Genomic DNA, 14,462 nt, shown 5'->3' with positions numbered 1-14,462 from the left:
CAGGGAACTGATAAGAACGAAAACAGATTATTCTTGGGAAATTGACTCTAGAACTGACAGCATCCATGGGGTCTGGGGAGGGAAGGAGACAAGGTGGTGGATATGACCACTTGACTGAAACCCTGCCCTTTTGTAAGTGCATATGTCATCAATTTTTTTACCCCTCCATAGCCACTCCAATCTACAACCACTATTTTTATGACACTTAACCATCCATCCTGAATGATGGTTTATCTCACTGTGTAAAATATAAACATTATTTAGACTGAATTCTGGGATCATGGCTTGCAACTAGCTGCAAGAGTTCGAGCAAAGTTCCTCAGTTGTCATTTATCTCATAGCACTTTCCCAACTCATGCTAAGCAATTTCTGTTTGTTTAGAGGTAAGCAAAATAATTTCTGTCAGGGTAGCTATGTAATATTTATTTTACCACTTCTTTATGAACACACTTCATTGGGCTAAAAAGGTTTCCTTTGCTTCTCTATCTGGAATTCTCCCAAGCCATCGCACAGACTTTGTGGACTGCACTTCTGTTACGAAGCCTCAGCCTGACTCATTCTCACGGTTTTCTACCACTGCACCCTTTTGAGTAAACACACACTCACAATTTCTTGCATCTTTTCCAGTGAAATGGTGACTTGCAAGGCAAACTGTAGCATTTTTCAGTGCTTTCAATTCTAACCATGTAGCAAGCTGGAATGAAAGCTGACATGATTTGCCAAATTTTATTGGTGGAAAATATTTTAGCTGCATAATACTTTCTTGCTAGATTGTACGACGTTATTTGGCCTAGGTAACTTATTTATTTACCTTACTTTACACACCTTGGGCAATATGGTAGACTTACTGGTACTGCTTAACACCTCCAACAAGTGCTTCTTTTACTGGATCTTTCTGAGTACTTCTGTGACATCAGAACTTCTTTGGTTTTTGTTTTGGCTGGATTTATGAAATACTCTTGACAATAGGTATTTTGAATGAGAGCTGGGCTATCAAGCCCCCAGAGCCAGGATGCAGCTGCACCCTCCTGCCATTTCCTGCAACCTCAAGAGGACAAGGCAGATTTTGCAGAGCAATCACTCTCTCAGTCCAGGTTCTTAAAAGGCCAATCCCTTCCACCTTAAAAGGATGGTTTTCATGAGATCTGGGTAACCGTGCCTGGTTACATTATGAGTGTGTATTCCCTCAATCAAGTGGTCCGGCCAGTCTTGAGGCAAGGCTCTTGGTTGCAGGCAAGGAGCAGGAGGGCTTGTAGTGTCCAATGCCACGAGAAAAGTAACCTTGGAGGGAAACATGAAGCCCAGCTCTCAGTTCCACCCATTTCTTTACTGTATTCTTTTACACCAGTGTTTTTCAAACTTGGCAATTTTAAGATGTGTGGACTTAAACTCCCAGAATCCCCCAGCCAGCATGCTGACTAGGAAATCCTGGGTGTTGAAGTCCATGCACCTTAAAGTTGCCAAGTTTGAAAAACACTGCTTTACACAGAGAAATTGGGCTCTTATTGCTATCCCCCCTTTCTTCATCTCAGCGAGAAGAGCCTCCTCCGAGGAAACCCTTGCTGCGCACTCTTCTCCTCTAGGACAGAGGTAGGTTCGCTTAGGCAGCCTGAGGAGGAAAGCAAGCTTTTCCCCGCGTGGTAGCACAGCCCTCGAAACGCTACGGCTTCCCGCGGCACATTAACCTCCCGCCAGCTCCAGGGGGAGTCCCTCTTACACCGGAGGCAGCGGTGGGAGAATAGCGCGCTCGGCTGAGAAGCCAAGCGGCGAGGCGCGCGTCCCCCGCCGTGAAATCCCCGCAGCTGCCAGAGGAGGGCGCTCCCTCAGCTCTTCTGCGCCTCCCGTCGTCCCGCGATTCCTCCTTGGGGAAAGCCGCCCTCGGAGATGCCTCGCCTCCTCCCCCGCCCCTCCGGGAACAGCGAAAGAGGATGCCCGTCCTTGCTGTCGCTGCTTCTGCGCCCATCTCGGTTCGTCCCGGCTTCGTCCCCGCCACTGACGCTGATGCTAAAAAGAGGCCCGTCGTGCAAGGAGGCCTCCGGGCTGCTAGGCGGGCCGGGGAAGCCCAAGGCGGGGCTTTTGTTCCCAGCTTTCAGAAATAGCAGCAAACGGGAAGGACCGCGCCAGCAGCGGCGACGGGTTCCAGCTTTGCTTAGCCGCCTTCAGCCGCTGGGGCGCTGCGGACGACTGCGCTCTCGGTAATTGAAAGGGAGGGCGAGACTGAGCCGCCGTGAATCAATATAAAATTCAAATACTTTTGTGCCACCTGTTGGATCTTGCTACTAATTGCATGCAGCGTTTGGAGGCAGAAACGCTTTCTATAATTGGTTGAAGGGTCATTATTTTTCATTCTTTTTGGCCACGTGTTGTGTCGGAAATACATCGTTCATACGTACTTAGGCAGCCTTTGTAATAAGAACTAATAAGAACTTGTTGCCCGTTTGTGTTCTGTACTAAGCGCCCTGTATTAATACATTATGATTTTGGAGGATGAAGTTACTTAACACACATTCCTGGTGTTAACCTTTGACTTTAGCATTATTTTGAACTATAAATCGGGAGTTAGCATCAAGCATCTATGCAGCGTGGACCCTGGATGTCTGACGGGTGTATGAGACATCTCCAAATTTTAGTTTGTTTCATTAATACGTTGCTTTTTAGGATCTTTTAAAAAGTTAGTTGCACACCTCGAATAAAAGTATTTGGATTTATATTCTGAGCTGAACTATGGGTTTTTAAACACACTTGATTGAAGAAACCATACTTAGGCTTAAACTACATTAAATCAGATCCAAATAAATCACATTAAGGCTTACTGTAGAAGTTGTAAAACTTGGCAGTACTGTGACCCCTAAAGTGAAAAATTATTCCATGGAGGTTAGGGTTGGCACTTACCCTTAACGAGATAAATGATTTCACTGGGGTTAGGGTTGGGCACTTTTAATAAATAAATTTTAATCTATATTACCAAAGAAAACAGTGATAGACCCTTACAACCTTTTTGCATGCCTTGGTTTCAGATGTCACTTTAGTTTGCTTGGCTCCATATTCTTAGCAAACATTGTTTTTTATCAAATAATACTCTGAGGCTGTTCTTCTCCAGTAACAAAAATATCTATGAAAGTAAAGATATATAAATTCTGTCATAATTTCTTGACTTGGGTTTACTTTTGTCAACTGTGCCATACAGATGATCACCTTTAGCTTTTCTAAAAGACTTCCTATTTTGAAAAGCTAGGCGTTTAAAAGAATAGAAAGAAATACTGAACTTCATTGATAAGCACACTTCCACCAGCCATGCAAACATTACAGATGCTGCTGCTAGATGGATCCCACCTGAAATGTTGGAGAAACAGAATATTTCCATGAGAGGCTGAACCTAACTATCAGATGTCCATGTCAATGGATTGCCAATATCTGATAATAGTTTGTCATAGCCAACAGGGATCAGTTATATTTTGCAGAAATAAGTTTTGCCCATTTCAGTTGCTTTAAAAGCCCCAATCTATGAAGCATACATTGTGCTTTAATCAAAAGTAAATTATAAAAGGTTATTGATGTTTCCGACAAAGCAGATTTTAATGGATAAAGTTTGTAAAATAATATAGTATATTATTTTATACTATAAAATTTTATAAAGTTTTATAAAAATGCATTTCAAAGTGACATTAGCCTTGTTGGCTGTTCATGGGACCCTTATAGATCTGGCAAAAGGAAGCAAATAGAAAACTGATTCATAAGCTTAGTAAGACTCAAAAGTCCAAGCTTGACTACCATGCCTGAGGCAACCTTTTAAAAAATTGTGACTTTCTGAGCTGTTCACAACCCCCTGGAGAGGGCCAACCCACAATTTGAGAATTCCTGATATAGTGTGATGTGTGAACAAAGTCAATATGTGAAATTGCCCTTTGAGGCTATACAGGTTCAGTAGTTTACTATAGTCATTTCGATGCTTTGTGATTCCGACTTGCCATCAGAGATTTAGGCCAAATAAGGTGATAACCCTTCATCTTGGCAGTGCCATTTCATATTGCAGATATTCATATCTCTGCATAAATGAATAAATCCCTGTATATAGAAAGGCAGCATATCAAGGAGAAGACTGAGTTAGCTCCTTCACCCTCAATTCTTAGAGAAATATTTGTTTATTATATGTGAAGAAGCAATCGTCTTATGATCCTTCTTTATAACCAGAATGCTACAGAGGTACTATTTTGCTATCTAAGATCAAGGGGTTAAATCTGATGCTCCTCATGCTACCTAGATATGTAGGGAGTTGTAGTTCCAAAACATCTGGAGCACAATTCATGGCAAAGAATATTCAAATAATATATATGAGTTCCAAGTAATGCTGCATGAGGCAATGAATGTGTGCTGATATTTTGCTAGCACATATTCATTATCTCATCTGGCATAACCCAGAAGTCATTCCATTAATAAATTGCAGCTACGAAATACTTTATGAATTCTAGGATGAATAACAAAAAAAATCTTCAAATATATTCAGAAATATCCAACCAGGGAGGCTGTTGGAAGGTAGATATCTCATTTGTGGTAAAGGAGGATAGGAGTATAAACTAAAACTAAAAAAACCATTCATAAAATAAATGGTTTCTCTGTTTCTGTCTTCTCTGCTGAAAATGCAGAACAGATGCCTACACCTGAGGCATTTTTTTTAAAGAAATGAGTCAAATAGAGGTAGCAAAAGTTATAGTTATAGCTCATTTGCAAAATTAAAATAAATAAATCCCTGGATACAGACATTTATTCTCAAGAATTCTTAATATTTAAATAGGAAATTCTTTGTCTTTTTCCAAATGCAGGTAGTCCCCAGGTTAAGACTACCTATAGTTAAGAACTGAGCCTATTGTAGCAAAATTGAAGTTAAATACACAGTGATTCAAGTTAAATACAAATTGTGGATTCATTACACAATATCACTTATACAGTATTATACAATAATACTGTTCCAGCTTACATACAAATTCAACTTAAGGACAGACCTAGGGAGCAGAACTCATTCTCAAACGGGGGACTACTTGTATATGCAACTTCTCTTTAATATTGGTATCTGTTCCTGAGGACTGGAGAATAATAACATGGTAACATCTGTTCCTAGCAAAATTGTTAAAAGTATTACTACTGTAAACAGTCAATAAGCCAACACATAGAAGTACAAGCCTTGCTGAAAGATATCAACAAGGATTCTGCAAAGGTAAGGCTTGTCTCAATATTATTATTCCTATTCCACTAATATTTAGTGGAATAGGAATAATAATAGTGGAATATTATTCCTATTCCACTAATCATTTGTGACAGCTGATGTTGGCTGGTTTTCTTCTTCATGAACCCTATCAATCATCTTTGAATCATAAATATAGTCTATAATTATCTATGAGATGCCCAATAGTGCTTTAATTTATATTTGGACAACTGTAGGTTGCTACAAATGTAGACAATCCAACTTCTTTCTGAGTCCTTGCAGTATAATTATCAATAACTTCTTACAAATTTTTGCAATCTTTATTTGCAAATCTCAGTATTTTGTCATCTTTTCCAATTCCTTGTTTTCAATATTACTGCCTCTTGGAATGGCTACATCAATAAATTAAACATAGTTCTTTTCAATGACATTTATGTCTGGTATGTTAATTTATTTGTTATGGTTCAGACGTTGAACTGACTGAGTTTTGAAATCCCATAAAATTTTGGCTCAACCATTTTCAATGACATTATCTGTAATTTCATGTTCCAGTCATTCTTACTGATTGAATCCATACTTTTTACTAGTGTAAATGCCAGTGTAAATCTTCTCATATCAATCATGCCCTTTTTTGCAGTCAGTTATTATATGGTCAAGTGCTATATCCTTATCTCAGCACAATCAGTATTTATTAGCCAAACTGATCTTTTCTAATTTTGCCTTGATGGCATTTCTGCTTGTTCTTGGGCAACATATCTTCTGTTTCCTTTTTAAATGATTTCTTCTTAAGCCACTGTCCCGTTCCTGTGTTGTTCAATTTTCCTTCAGTGTATTTCAAAAAGTGCCCATGGAGTGCTTTGGTTTTCCAATTTTCTAATCTCATGTCAGGCTGTTGCTGTTTTAAAATTTTGTTTGTTTGTTTTAGCCATGTTTAGATTCCATTTCTGCAAATAGCCCTTCCCTCTGAGATTTTTTTCAGTGTTGTTTCTTTACTTGTCTTGATGTAATCATTAAGCACTCATTTTTGGTCCTCTACAGTTTGTTTTACCTGTAAAAGTCATCGCCCAACAGTCTTCCTTGGAAGATATAATCTGTCAACATTGTTATGAGAGTATAGGCCATTATTCATAGTCTCAGGCACTACCAGGGCAGGGCTGATGATGAATGATTACTATGATAATAGTACTGTGAAGAGAAGGGGGATCCCTTCCCCTCCCCTCATTATATTGAAACATTTACTTTCAAAGAATTGGATTGATTAGATCCATATTAGTGAAAAGTCAAAAATGCCCAGAGGAAATTTAGAAAGTTTCAAATTTTATAGTTGAACAATAACTTTTGGATACCACTGGTTGTTATGTAATCTTGGTTACTAAAAAGGATGATAGTTAGATGGCTTTGATCAACATTTGGCATAACTATTCCGCTAAATTTTAGTTTACAGATGGGCCATCGAACAATGGCTCTGGTTTTTAATTTAGTCCTGGATTCTTAACTGACCAAAATAAAGTCTCCAAGAAAAATCATTTACAGAGGTGGAGTACTTTCTATGCTTATATTAAAGAATTCAATTTGGTTGTTCTATGGAGACAATTAAACTGAACAAGAATGATTAATTAATTAATTCAATTTGTTCACTGCGCAACTCCCAATGACTCTGGGCGGTTCACAAAAAACATGGAAAAATGTAAAACAATAAAAAACAAAGCAGAGCAATTAAAAAAAAAGCCAAGATGGCAAAACCAGGCAGCAACAAACACACCTACTCCTTGAAGGGGGCTACACCCGTCCTAGCCAAAGGCCTGGGCAAAGAGCCAGGTCTTCAAAGCCCTCCAAAACACCAGAAGGGTGGGAGCCTCCCAGATCTCAGGAGGAACCTCATTCCAGAGGACAGGCACTGCAACATATACTTTTTTCAACTCCTCATGGCCCATGTTCCGGTGGGACTATTTTTTTTTTTAATATTTCAATATATAATTAATTTGATTGACATTTTAATGGGTTCCATTACAATATGTGATAATGTACCTGTAATAATATCAGTGGTATTTGGTAAGAAATGTCAAATTGGCACAAGGTAGTATTTTAATTTGTAATTATTACCAAGCAACAATTAACATTTTTTGATTAACAACAAAAAAAGTTTTTGATAGTTTTTCGTCAAGTAAATAGATGACCAACTATCTCTTGAGGATCATTTGGGATGTGTTTAAAGCTTTTATGCAGAACAGGACTGTAGTGTATGATTCATGGAAGATGAAAAAAAGAACATAGTGATTTAAAAATGAATGTAAAGGAAGCTTTGTATTTGTTTGCCAGAAATCATATTTTGAAATTGTACAGTGCCTTTATTTACTGTGATTTATATGTTTGATTTCTATTTCCTTTAGATCTGCTAAGCTTGGCACTCAATCAATTGTATGCTTTGTAGGTGTGGAATACCTACAAGTATCAAGCAGACATATTTTGAACAGAGAAAAAAACAGAAAAAAATGCTGCTTTCTTGGCTAAAACAACTGAAACAGTACAGTATGATACCCATAATAATAGATTCCACAGGAACAATACTCAAAAGCGATTTTCAATTTTGGAATTTTTATACATGCTTTGTAGTGTAAAGTGGAGATACCTATCAAGTGAATGTATAGCTTTTTACCTAGAATAAATCCTCCTAGTTTTCTCAAGATTACTCAAAGAATTTAGCTGTATCATTCATTTGAAGGAGATATTTAATGCAGTTGAATCTATGAAATTTGAGAAGTACCTGGGCCAGATAAGTTTCTATAGAAAGGTATCCAAAACAAAAAGAGATATTGGCTCCCACATAGTTGAGGGCCCTTCCTTTGTCATTTTATGAGGTTTACATGACAGTTATTTCAAAAATGGATAAGGACCCTAGAAATTGTACCGGTTATTTTTATTAGATATGGATGCAAAGATTCTGACTGCCACTTTGGCACATAAACTGCAGAAAAGATTACCATCAGTAATTAATCCTGCACAAACTGGTTTTATGGAAGGATGCCAAGCTTGTGTTGATATTAGATTATTGGTAGATTCTTTAGCACTTCACTCTGGGAATCACAAAATGGCTGTAGTTGCTTCAGTGGATGTGGAAAAAGAATTTGATGTGGTACAGTTTAAATTTTTGGAACAATTTATTTTAAAAAAAGGTTTCCTGCAAATTTTTTTTTATGGATTAAAATGTACTGTCCCGGTTTTCTGCTCAAGCAATTAACTCATGGGTTCATTTCACCTTCAGTTAGGAAATATAGTGGAATCTGTCAAGGATTTTCTTTTCTTACATTTAATTTGATATTGGAATTTTTGGTGTGCTTTATTAGGCATTCTTGTGATATTCAGTTTATACAGGTAGTAGGATTGAGCATTAATTATTATTGGATGTTGATATTCAATTTAAATAGAGATATTTTAATAAATAAAACAAGAAAATAATGCTTGAAATGAGCTGTCTTGTTACCAGTATTTACTTGTTCACATAATCACCACTACAGTATTCACTATGCACTTTTGCCAGTGAAGGACAAACATAAAGCTGTCACAAAAGAAATCCACACTTTGTCTCTTCAACCAGATCCAGACAGTCTTTTCCACCTCTTCGTTTGAGTCAGACACAAGTCTACAAAGGTATTCCTTCAGTTTTGGGAAAAGGTGGCATCAAGTCTGGACTGCATGGCGGATGGAGTAAGACAATGAAATCCAGCCTTGCAGTTGTCTTCTTGATGGCTCATAAGATGTGAGGTCTAGCATTGTCATGTTGCAGCAAAATGTTCTTGTACTTCTGAATTCTGCTTAATCATTGTTTCAAAGTTTTTGTCACAGTGTAGTGCTGTGAGTTGATAGTAGTGCCACATTCAAGGAAATCCATGTGAATAAAACCATCTGCATCCCAAAAAACTCTAATTGTGAGTTTTCCTCCCAAAGCCTGGGTTTTGATTTTTCTTTTTTCTCATAGGTGATGATATTCCATTGACTGAACTTCACTTCTAGATCATAATGATGATCCCATGTTTAATCAGCTATCACAAAGCAGTGAAGAAATTCCTCACCTTATTCTTGTAGTGTGACGACAATTGCTGCTAGTTTCAAATCTTGAAGTTTTCATCTCTGTCATCAGCATGTGAGGAACCCATCTTGCAAAACCTTTCGATATTGAAGAGCATCAATAATGTGACCCACATATTTCTATGAAATGCCAAGTGAAATTTGTTGGTTGCTGTCATAAATCATCCCCATGTCATCTCATTTATTCTTGATCACAAACATCAGCTCTTCCCAGTTTACCATATTTATGTATTGTCGAAGGCTTTCACGGCCGGCATACAATGGCTGGTGTGGGTCTTCCGGGCTGTGTGGCCGTGGTCTTGAAGTCTTGTTTCCTAACATTTCACCAGCACCTGTGACCGGCATCTTCAGAGTGCAGGAGCACAGACAGGAGCAGTTCTCTCTGTGCCCAGGGTGAAGTGACCCTTCTGTGGGTATTTATACAGATCTGGGGGGGGGGGGGTTGGGTTACTGAGTGGCTGCTTGTTTTGGAGTCAGCATCTGTGTGTATTTTCCTGGGGATTAGGCAGGGTTTTTTCTTCTACTGAATTGTTAACGAGGGGCTGCTGGGGGTGATTAGCAAGTTCATTGTGTGAACTGTTCACATGTCCTGGTGGTTGAGCTGAGTTCGTTGACCTTTTGCAGGCTGTATTTTTCAGGATTGGTAGCCAGGTTTTGTTGATTTTTAGACTCTCCTCTTTTTTATTGAAACTGTGCTGGTGTTTGTGAATCTCAATGGCTTCCCGGTATAGCCTGGTATAGTGGCTGTTGGTGTTGTCCAGTATCTCTGTGTTTTCAAATAGGATTTTGTGTCCAGTGTGCTTGAGAGCATGTTCAGCTACTGCAGATTTTTCTGGTTGCTGTAGTCTGCAGTGTCTTTGATGTTCTTTTATCCTGGTATGGATGCTGCGTTTTGTGGTCCCGATGTATACTTGTCCGCAACTGCATGGTATGCGGTATACTCCTGTAGCGGTGAGGGGATCCCTTTTGTCTTTTGCTGATTTTAGCACTTCTTGTACTTTTCTGGTGGGTCTGAAGATTGTTTGGAAATTGTGTTTTTCCATCAGTTTTCCCATGCGGTCTGTGACCCCTTTGATATAGGGCAGAAATACTTTATTGGTGGGTGGCTGTTTTTCTTCTTCAGTCGCATGTTGCTTTCTTGGTTTGATGGCTCTTTTTATTTCATTCTTGGAGTAGCCATTCGCTTGTAGGACCCAATTAAGGTGGTTAAGTTCAGAGTTTAGGAATTGGGTTTCGCAGATCCGATTGGCACGATCCATGAGGGTTTTGATAATGCCTCTTTTCTGACGTGGGTGGTGGTTGGAGTTTTTGTGTAGGTACCGGTCTGTGTGGGTGGGTTTTCTGTAGACTTTGTGTCCTAATTTGAGGTCTGGTTTGCGTATGACCAACGTGTCTAGAAATGGAATTTGGCCATCCACTTCTTTTTCCATGGTGAATTGTATATTGGGGTGGATGCTGTTTAGGTGGTTCAGGAACTTCTGTAGGTCTTCTTCATCCTGACTCCAAATTGCGAAGGTGTCATCCACAAATCGGAACCAGACTGTTGGGGTAATGGGTGCGGTTTCTAAAGCCTGTTTTTCAAAATGTTCCATGTAGAAATTTGCTACGACTGGGCTCAGGGGGCTTCCCATGGCGACGCCTGTTTTCATAATTACCGTGGCGTTGCCCTTGTCAGCTGGCAGGATGATGATATCAGGGTCTGAATTGAGGGTTTCTATGGCATTTCTCTCTTTCCTCGTTATGTTGCTGGTGGGGGGCTTTGCTCTCCGTAGGATCCTTGCTATCTCACCCCTTATTTCCTCTGCTTCCTCTTCAGGGCAGTGGCGGATGGCTGATTCCACATTGGCGATGATATCTTCCACAGGAATTCTGGGGGGTGTGATTGCAAAGTTTCCTCCCTTGGCTAGGATGGCGGTTTCTTCTGGCGCGAGTTGGCGTTCCGTCAAATTGATGACAATGCGGGCGGGATCCAGCGCCGGTTTTGGTTGACTGTTTTGGCATTTGTTAAACTTTTGCTTTTGCCTGGTTGTGTGGTCAATGATATCCTTTTCCATTTTCCTATAGGTTAGGGTGTCAATCTTGTCCCAGTCCTGGCTTCTCATTTTCTGACTGATGCTGATGTGTGTGTCAATTATGAAAACAGATGAATACAAAGACAAAGTTAGAGAACTACTAGACCCCACCACATACAGAAAACTAAAACGGGATCCGACCAGCAAAATCATGAAACAAACCAACACCCTGACGAGGAACTCCTCCCTTCACCCCAACGCACTTCAACGCATATGCAAGACAGAAGCCCTTACACCCAGACTATACGGACTCCCCAAAATCCACAAAGACTCGATCCCACTCAGACCCATCGTAAGCGCCATTGGCTCCCCGACATATGAATTATCCAAACATCTGGCCACCCTTCTACAGACCCACGTGGGACAGACTCCAGCCCATATCAGAGACTCAGGACATTTCATCGAGAAAATCAGCACCCTGAAACTCAACCCCACAGACAAACTGGTCAGCTTTGACGTGGTCTCCCTGTTCACTAAGGTACCAGTGAGGGACACCCTGGCACTCATCAAACAGATCTTTCCAGAAGACATCACAGCCTTATTTCAGCACTGCCTAACAACCAGTTACTTCCTATGGGACAATGAGTACTATGAACAGATGGACGGCGTCGCCATGGGAAGCCCCCTGAGCCCAGTCGTAGCAAATTTCTACATGGAACATTTTGAAAAACAGGCTTTAGAAACCGCACCCATTACCCCAACAGTCTGGTTCCGATTTGTGGATGACACCTTCGCAATTTGGAGTCAGGATGAAGAAGACCTACAGAAGTTCCTGAACCACCTAAACAGCATCCACCCCAATATACAATTCACCATGGAAAAAGAAGTGGATGGCCAAATTCCATTTCTAGACACGTTGGTCATACGCAAACCAGACCTCAAATTAGGACACAAAGTCTACAGAAAACCCACCCACACAGACCGGTACCTACACAAAAACTCCAACCACCACCCACGTCAGAAAAGAGGCATTATCAAAACCCTCATGGATCGTGCCAATCGGATCTGCGAAACCCAATTCCTAAACTCTGAACTTAACCACCTTAATTGGGTCCTACAAGCGAATGGCTACTCCAAGAATGAAATAAAAAGAGCCATCAAACCAAGAAAGCAACATGCGACTGAAGAAGAAAAACAGCCACCCACCAATAAAGTATTTCTGCCCTATATCAAAGGGGTCACAGACCGCATGGGAAAACTGATGGAAAAACACAATTTCCAAACAATCTTCAGACCCACCAGAAAAGTACAAGAAGTGCTAAAATCAGCAAAAGACAAAAGGGATCCCCTCACCGCTACAGGAGTATACCGCATACCATGCAGTTGCGGACAAGTATACATCGGGACCACAAAACGCAGCATCCATACCAGGATAAAAGAACATCAAAGACACTGCAGACTACAGCAACCAGAAAAATCTGCAGTAGCTGAACATGCTCTCAAGCACACTGGACACAAAATCCTATTTGAAAACACAGAGATACTGGACAACACCAACAGCCACTATACCAGGCTATACCGGGAAGCCATTGAGATTCACAAACACCAGCACAGTTTCAATAAAAAAGAGGAGAGTCTAAAAATCAACAAAACCTGGCTACCAATCCTGAAAAATACAGCCTGCAAAAGGTCAACGAACTCAGCTCAACCACCAGGACATGTGAACAGTTCACACAATGAACTTGCTAATCACCCCCAGCAGCCCCTCGTTAACAATTCAGTAGAAGAAAAAACCCTGCCTAATCCCCAGGAAAATACACACAGATGCTGACTCCAAAACAAGCAGCCACTCAGTAACCCAAACCCCCCACAGATCTGTATAAATACCCACAGAAGGGTCACTTCACCCTGGGCACAGAGAGAACTGCTCCTGTCTGTGCTCCTGCACTCTGAAGATGCCGGTCACAGGTGCTGGCGAAACGTTAGGAAACAAGACTTCAAGACCACGGCCACACAGCCCGGAAGACCCACACCAGCCATCGTTACCATATTTATATTTTTTAGCCCAGTGACACACAGTACTCACATCAGCACAGTCATCACCATAAACAACCTGCATTTGGCAGTGACTTTCAGTTGAAGGGACTCCTTGGGCAGTCAAAAATTCATTCACAGTGAATTGCTTAAAGCACACTGAGGAGTACTCAGTGCAGGCTTCCATTTCACAAACAACAGGAACACAGCCTTTTTTCACAGCAGCTTCCACCAACTGAAGTGAAGGAACAAATGCTAAAGAACTCATCAGAGCTTCTAGCACATCAGTACTGTCATCTGTTGGTGACTTATAACATTGGAGGCCTTTCTTTTCATTGAACTGCTGTACAAGAGGACAATAATAGAATTTTTCCAATCCTCAGGCACAGATGCAATACTTACATACTTCACTTACACAAGTTGTGCAGCCACTCCATAAGCTTACCACATCCATATTTTAACATTTTTTCATTTACACCATCTACTCCTGTAGCCTTATCATTTTGGAACATTTGTCTTTTGTCAAACATAACACTTTTCACTAAAGCCCAAAAGTTCTATTTTGGTCTCATCCATCCACAGAACATCCCTCCAATAGCTTTCTGGCATATCCACATGGTCTTTTGCAAACTGTAGGTAGGCAGCAATGTTTCTTTTTAGGGTGTAGTGGCTTTCTCTTTGCAACCCTGCCATGCACACCATTGTTGTTTAGCATTCTCATGATGGTGGTCTCACAAACACTGACATTTACCAATGCAAGAGAGGCCTTTAGTTCCTTACATGTTACCCTGGTGTTCTTTGAGACCTCCTGAAGGTTTATGTGCCTTGCCCTTGGTGTGATCTTGGTTGGTCAACCACTTCTGGGGAGGGTAACAGTGATGTTGAATTGCCTCCATTTGTACCCGATCTGCCTGACAGCGGACTGGTGGAGTCCAAACTTTGGGAATAGTTTTCTAACCTTTTCCAGCCTGGTGAGCATCAACAACTGTTTTTGGAGGTCCTCAAAAATCTCCTTTATTCGAGCCATGACACATTTCCATATACCTGTATTGTGAAGATCAGACTTTGATAGTGAATACCCAGAATTCTGTTCTTTAAATAAGGCAGGACCTCCCACACTCACACCTGAT

General features: G+C 40.5%; 1 protein-coding gene across 1 annotated transcript; it reads left to right on the top strand.

Moving 5' to 3' along the window:
- The first annotated feature begins 1,522 nt into the window (after positions 1–1,522).
- On the top strand, positions 1,523–13,129 carry LOC148213614 (uncharacterized). Its single transcript, XM_088131349.1, has 2 exons — positions 1,523–2,195; positions 11,351–13,129. Exon 2 carries the CDS (start codon positions 11,399–11,401, stop codon positions 13,127–13,129), a length of 1,731 nt encoding a protein of 576 aa, XP_087987475.1. The 5' UTR covers positions 1,523–2,195; positions 11,351–11,398.
- Positions 13,130–14,462: the final 1,333 nt, after the last annotated feature.

Source organism: Python bivittatus, unplaced genomic scaffold (genome assembly GCF_059951505.1).
Source record: "Python bivittatus isolate LINGU-HERP-01145 unplaced genomic scaffold, Pbiv_v1 ctg000960_np1212, whole genome shotgun sequence".
In the NCBI taxonomy this organism is placed as follows: domain Eukaryota; kingdom Metazoa; phylum Chordata; class Lepidosauria; order Squamata; family Pythonidae; genus Python; species Python bivittatus.
This window is presented reverse-complemented; position numbering and strand designations above follow the sequence as displayed.

What these genes read in the sequence shown, in the direction of transcription:
- LOC148213614 (XM_088131349.1), top strand. Translation starts at nt 11,399, where the DNA reads ATGCTGATGTGTGTGTCAATTATGAAAACAGATGAATACAAAGACAAA.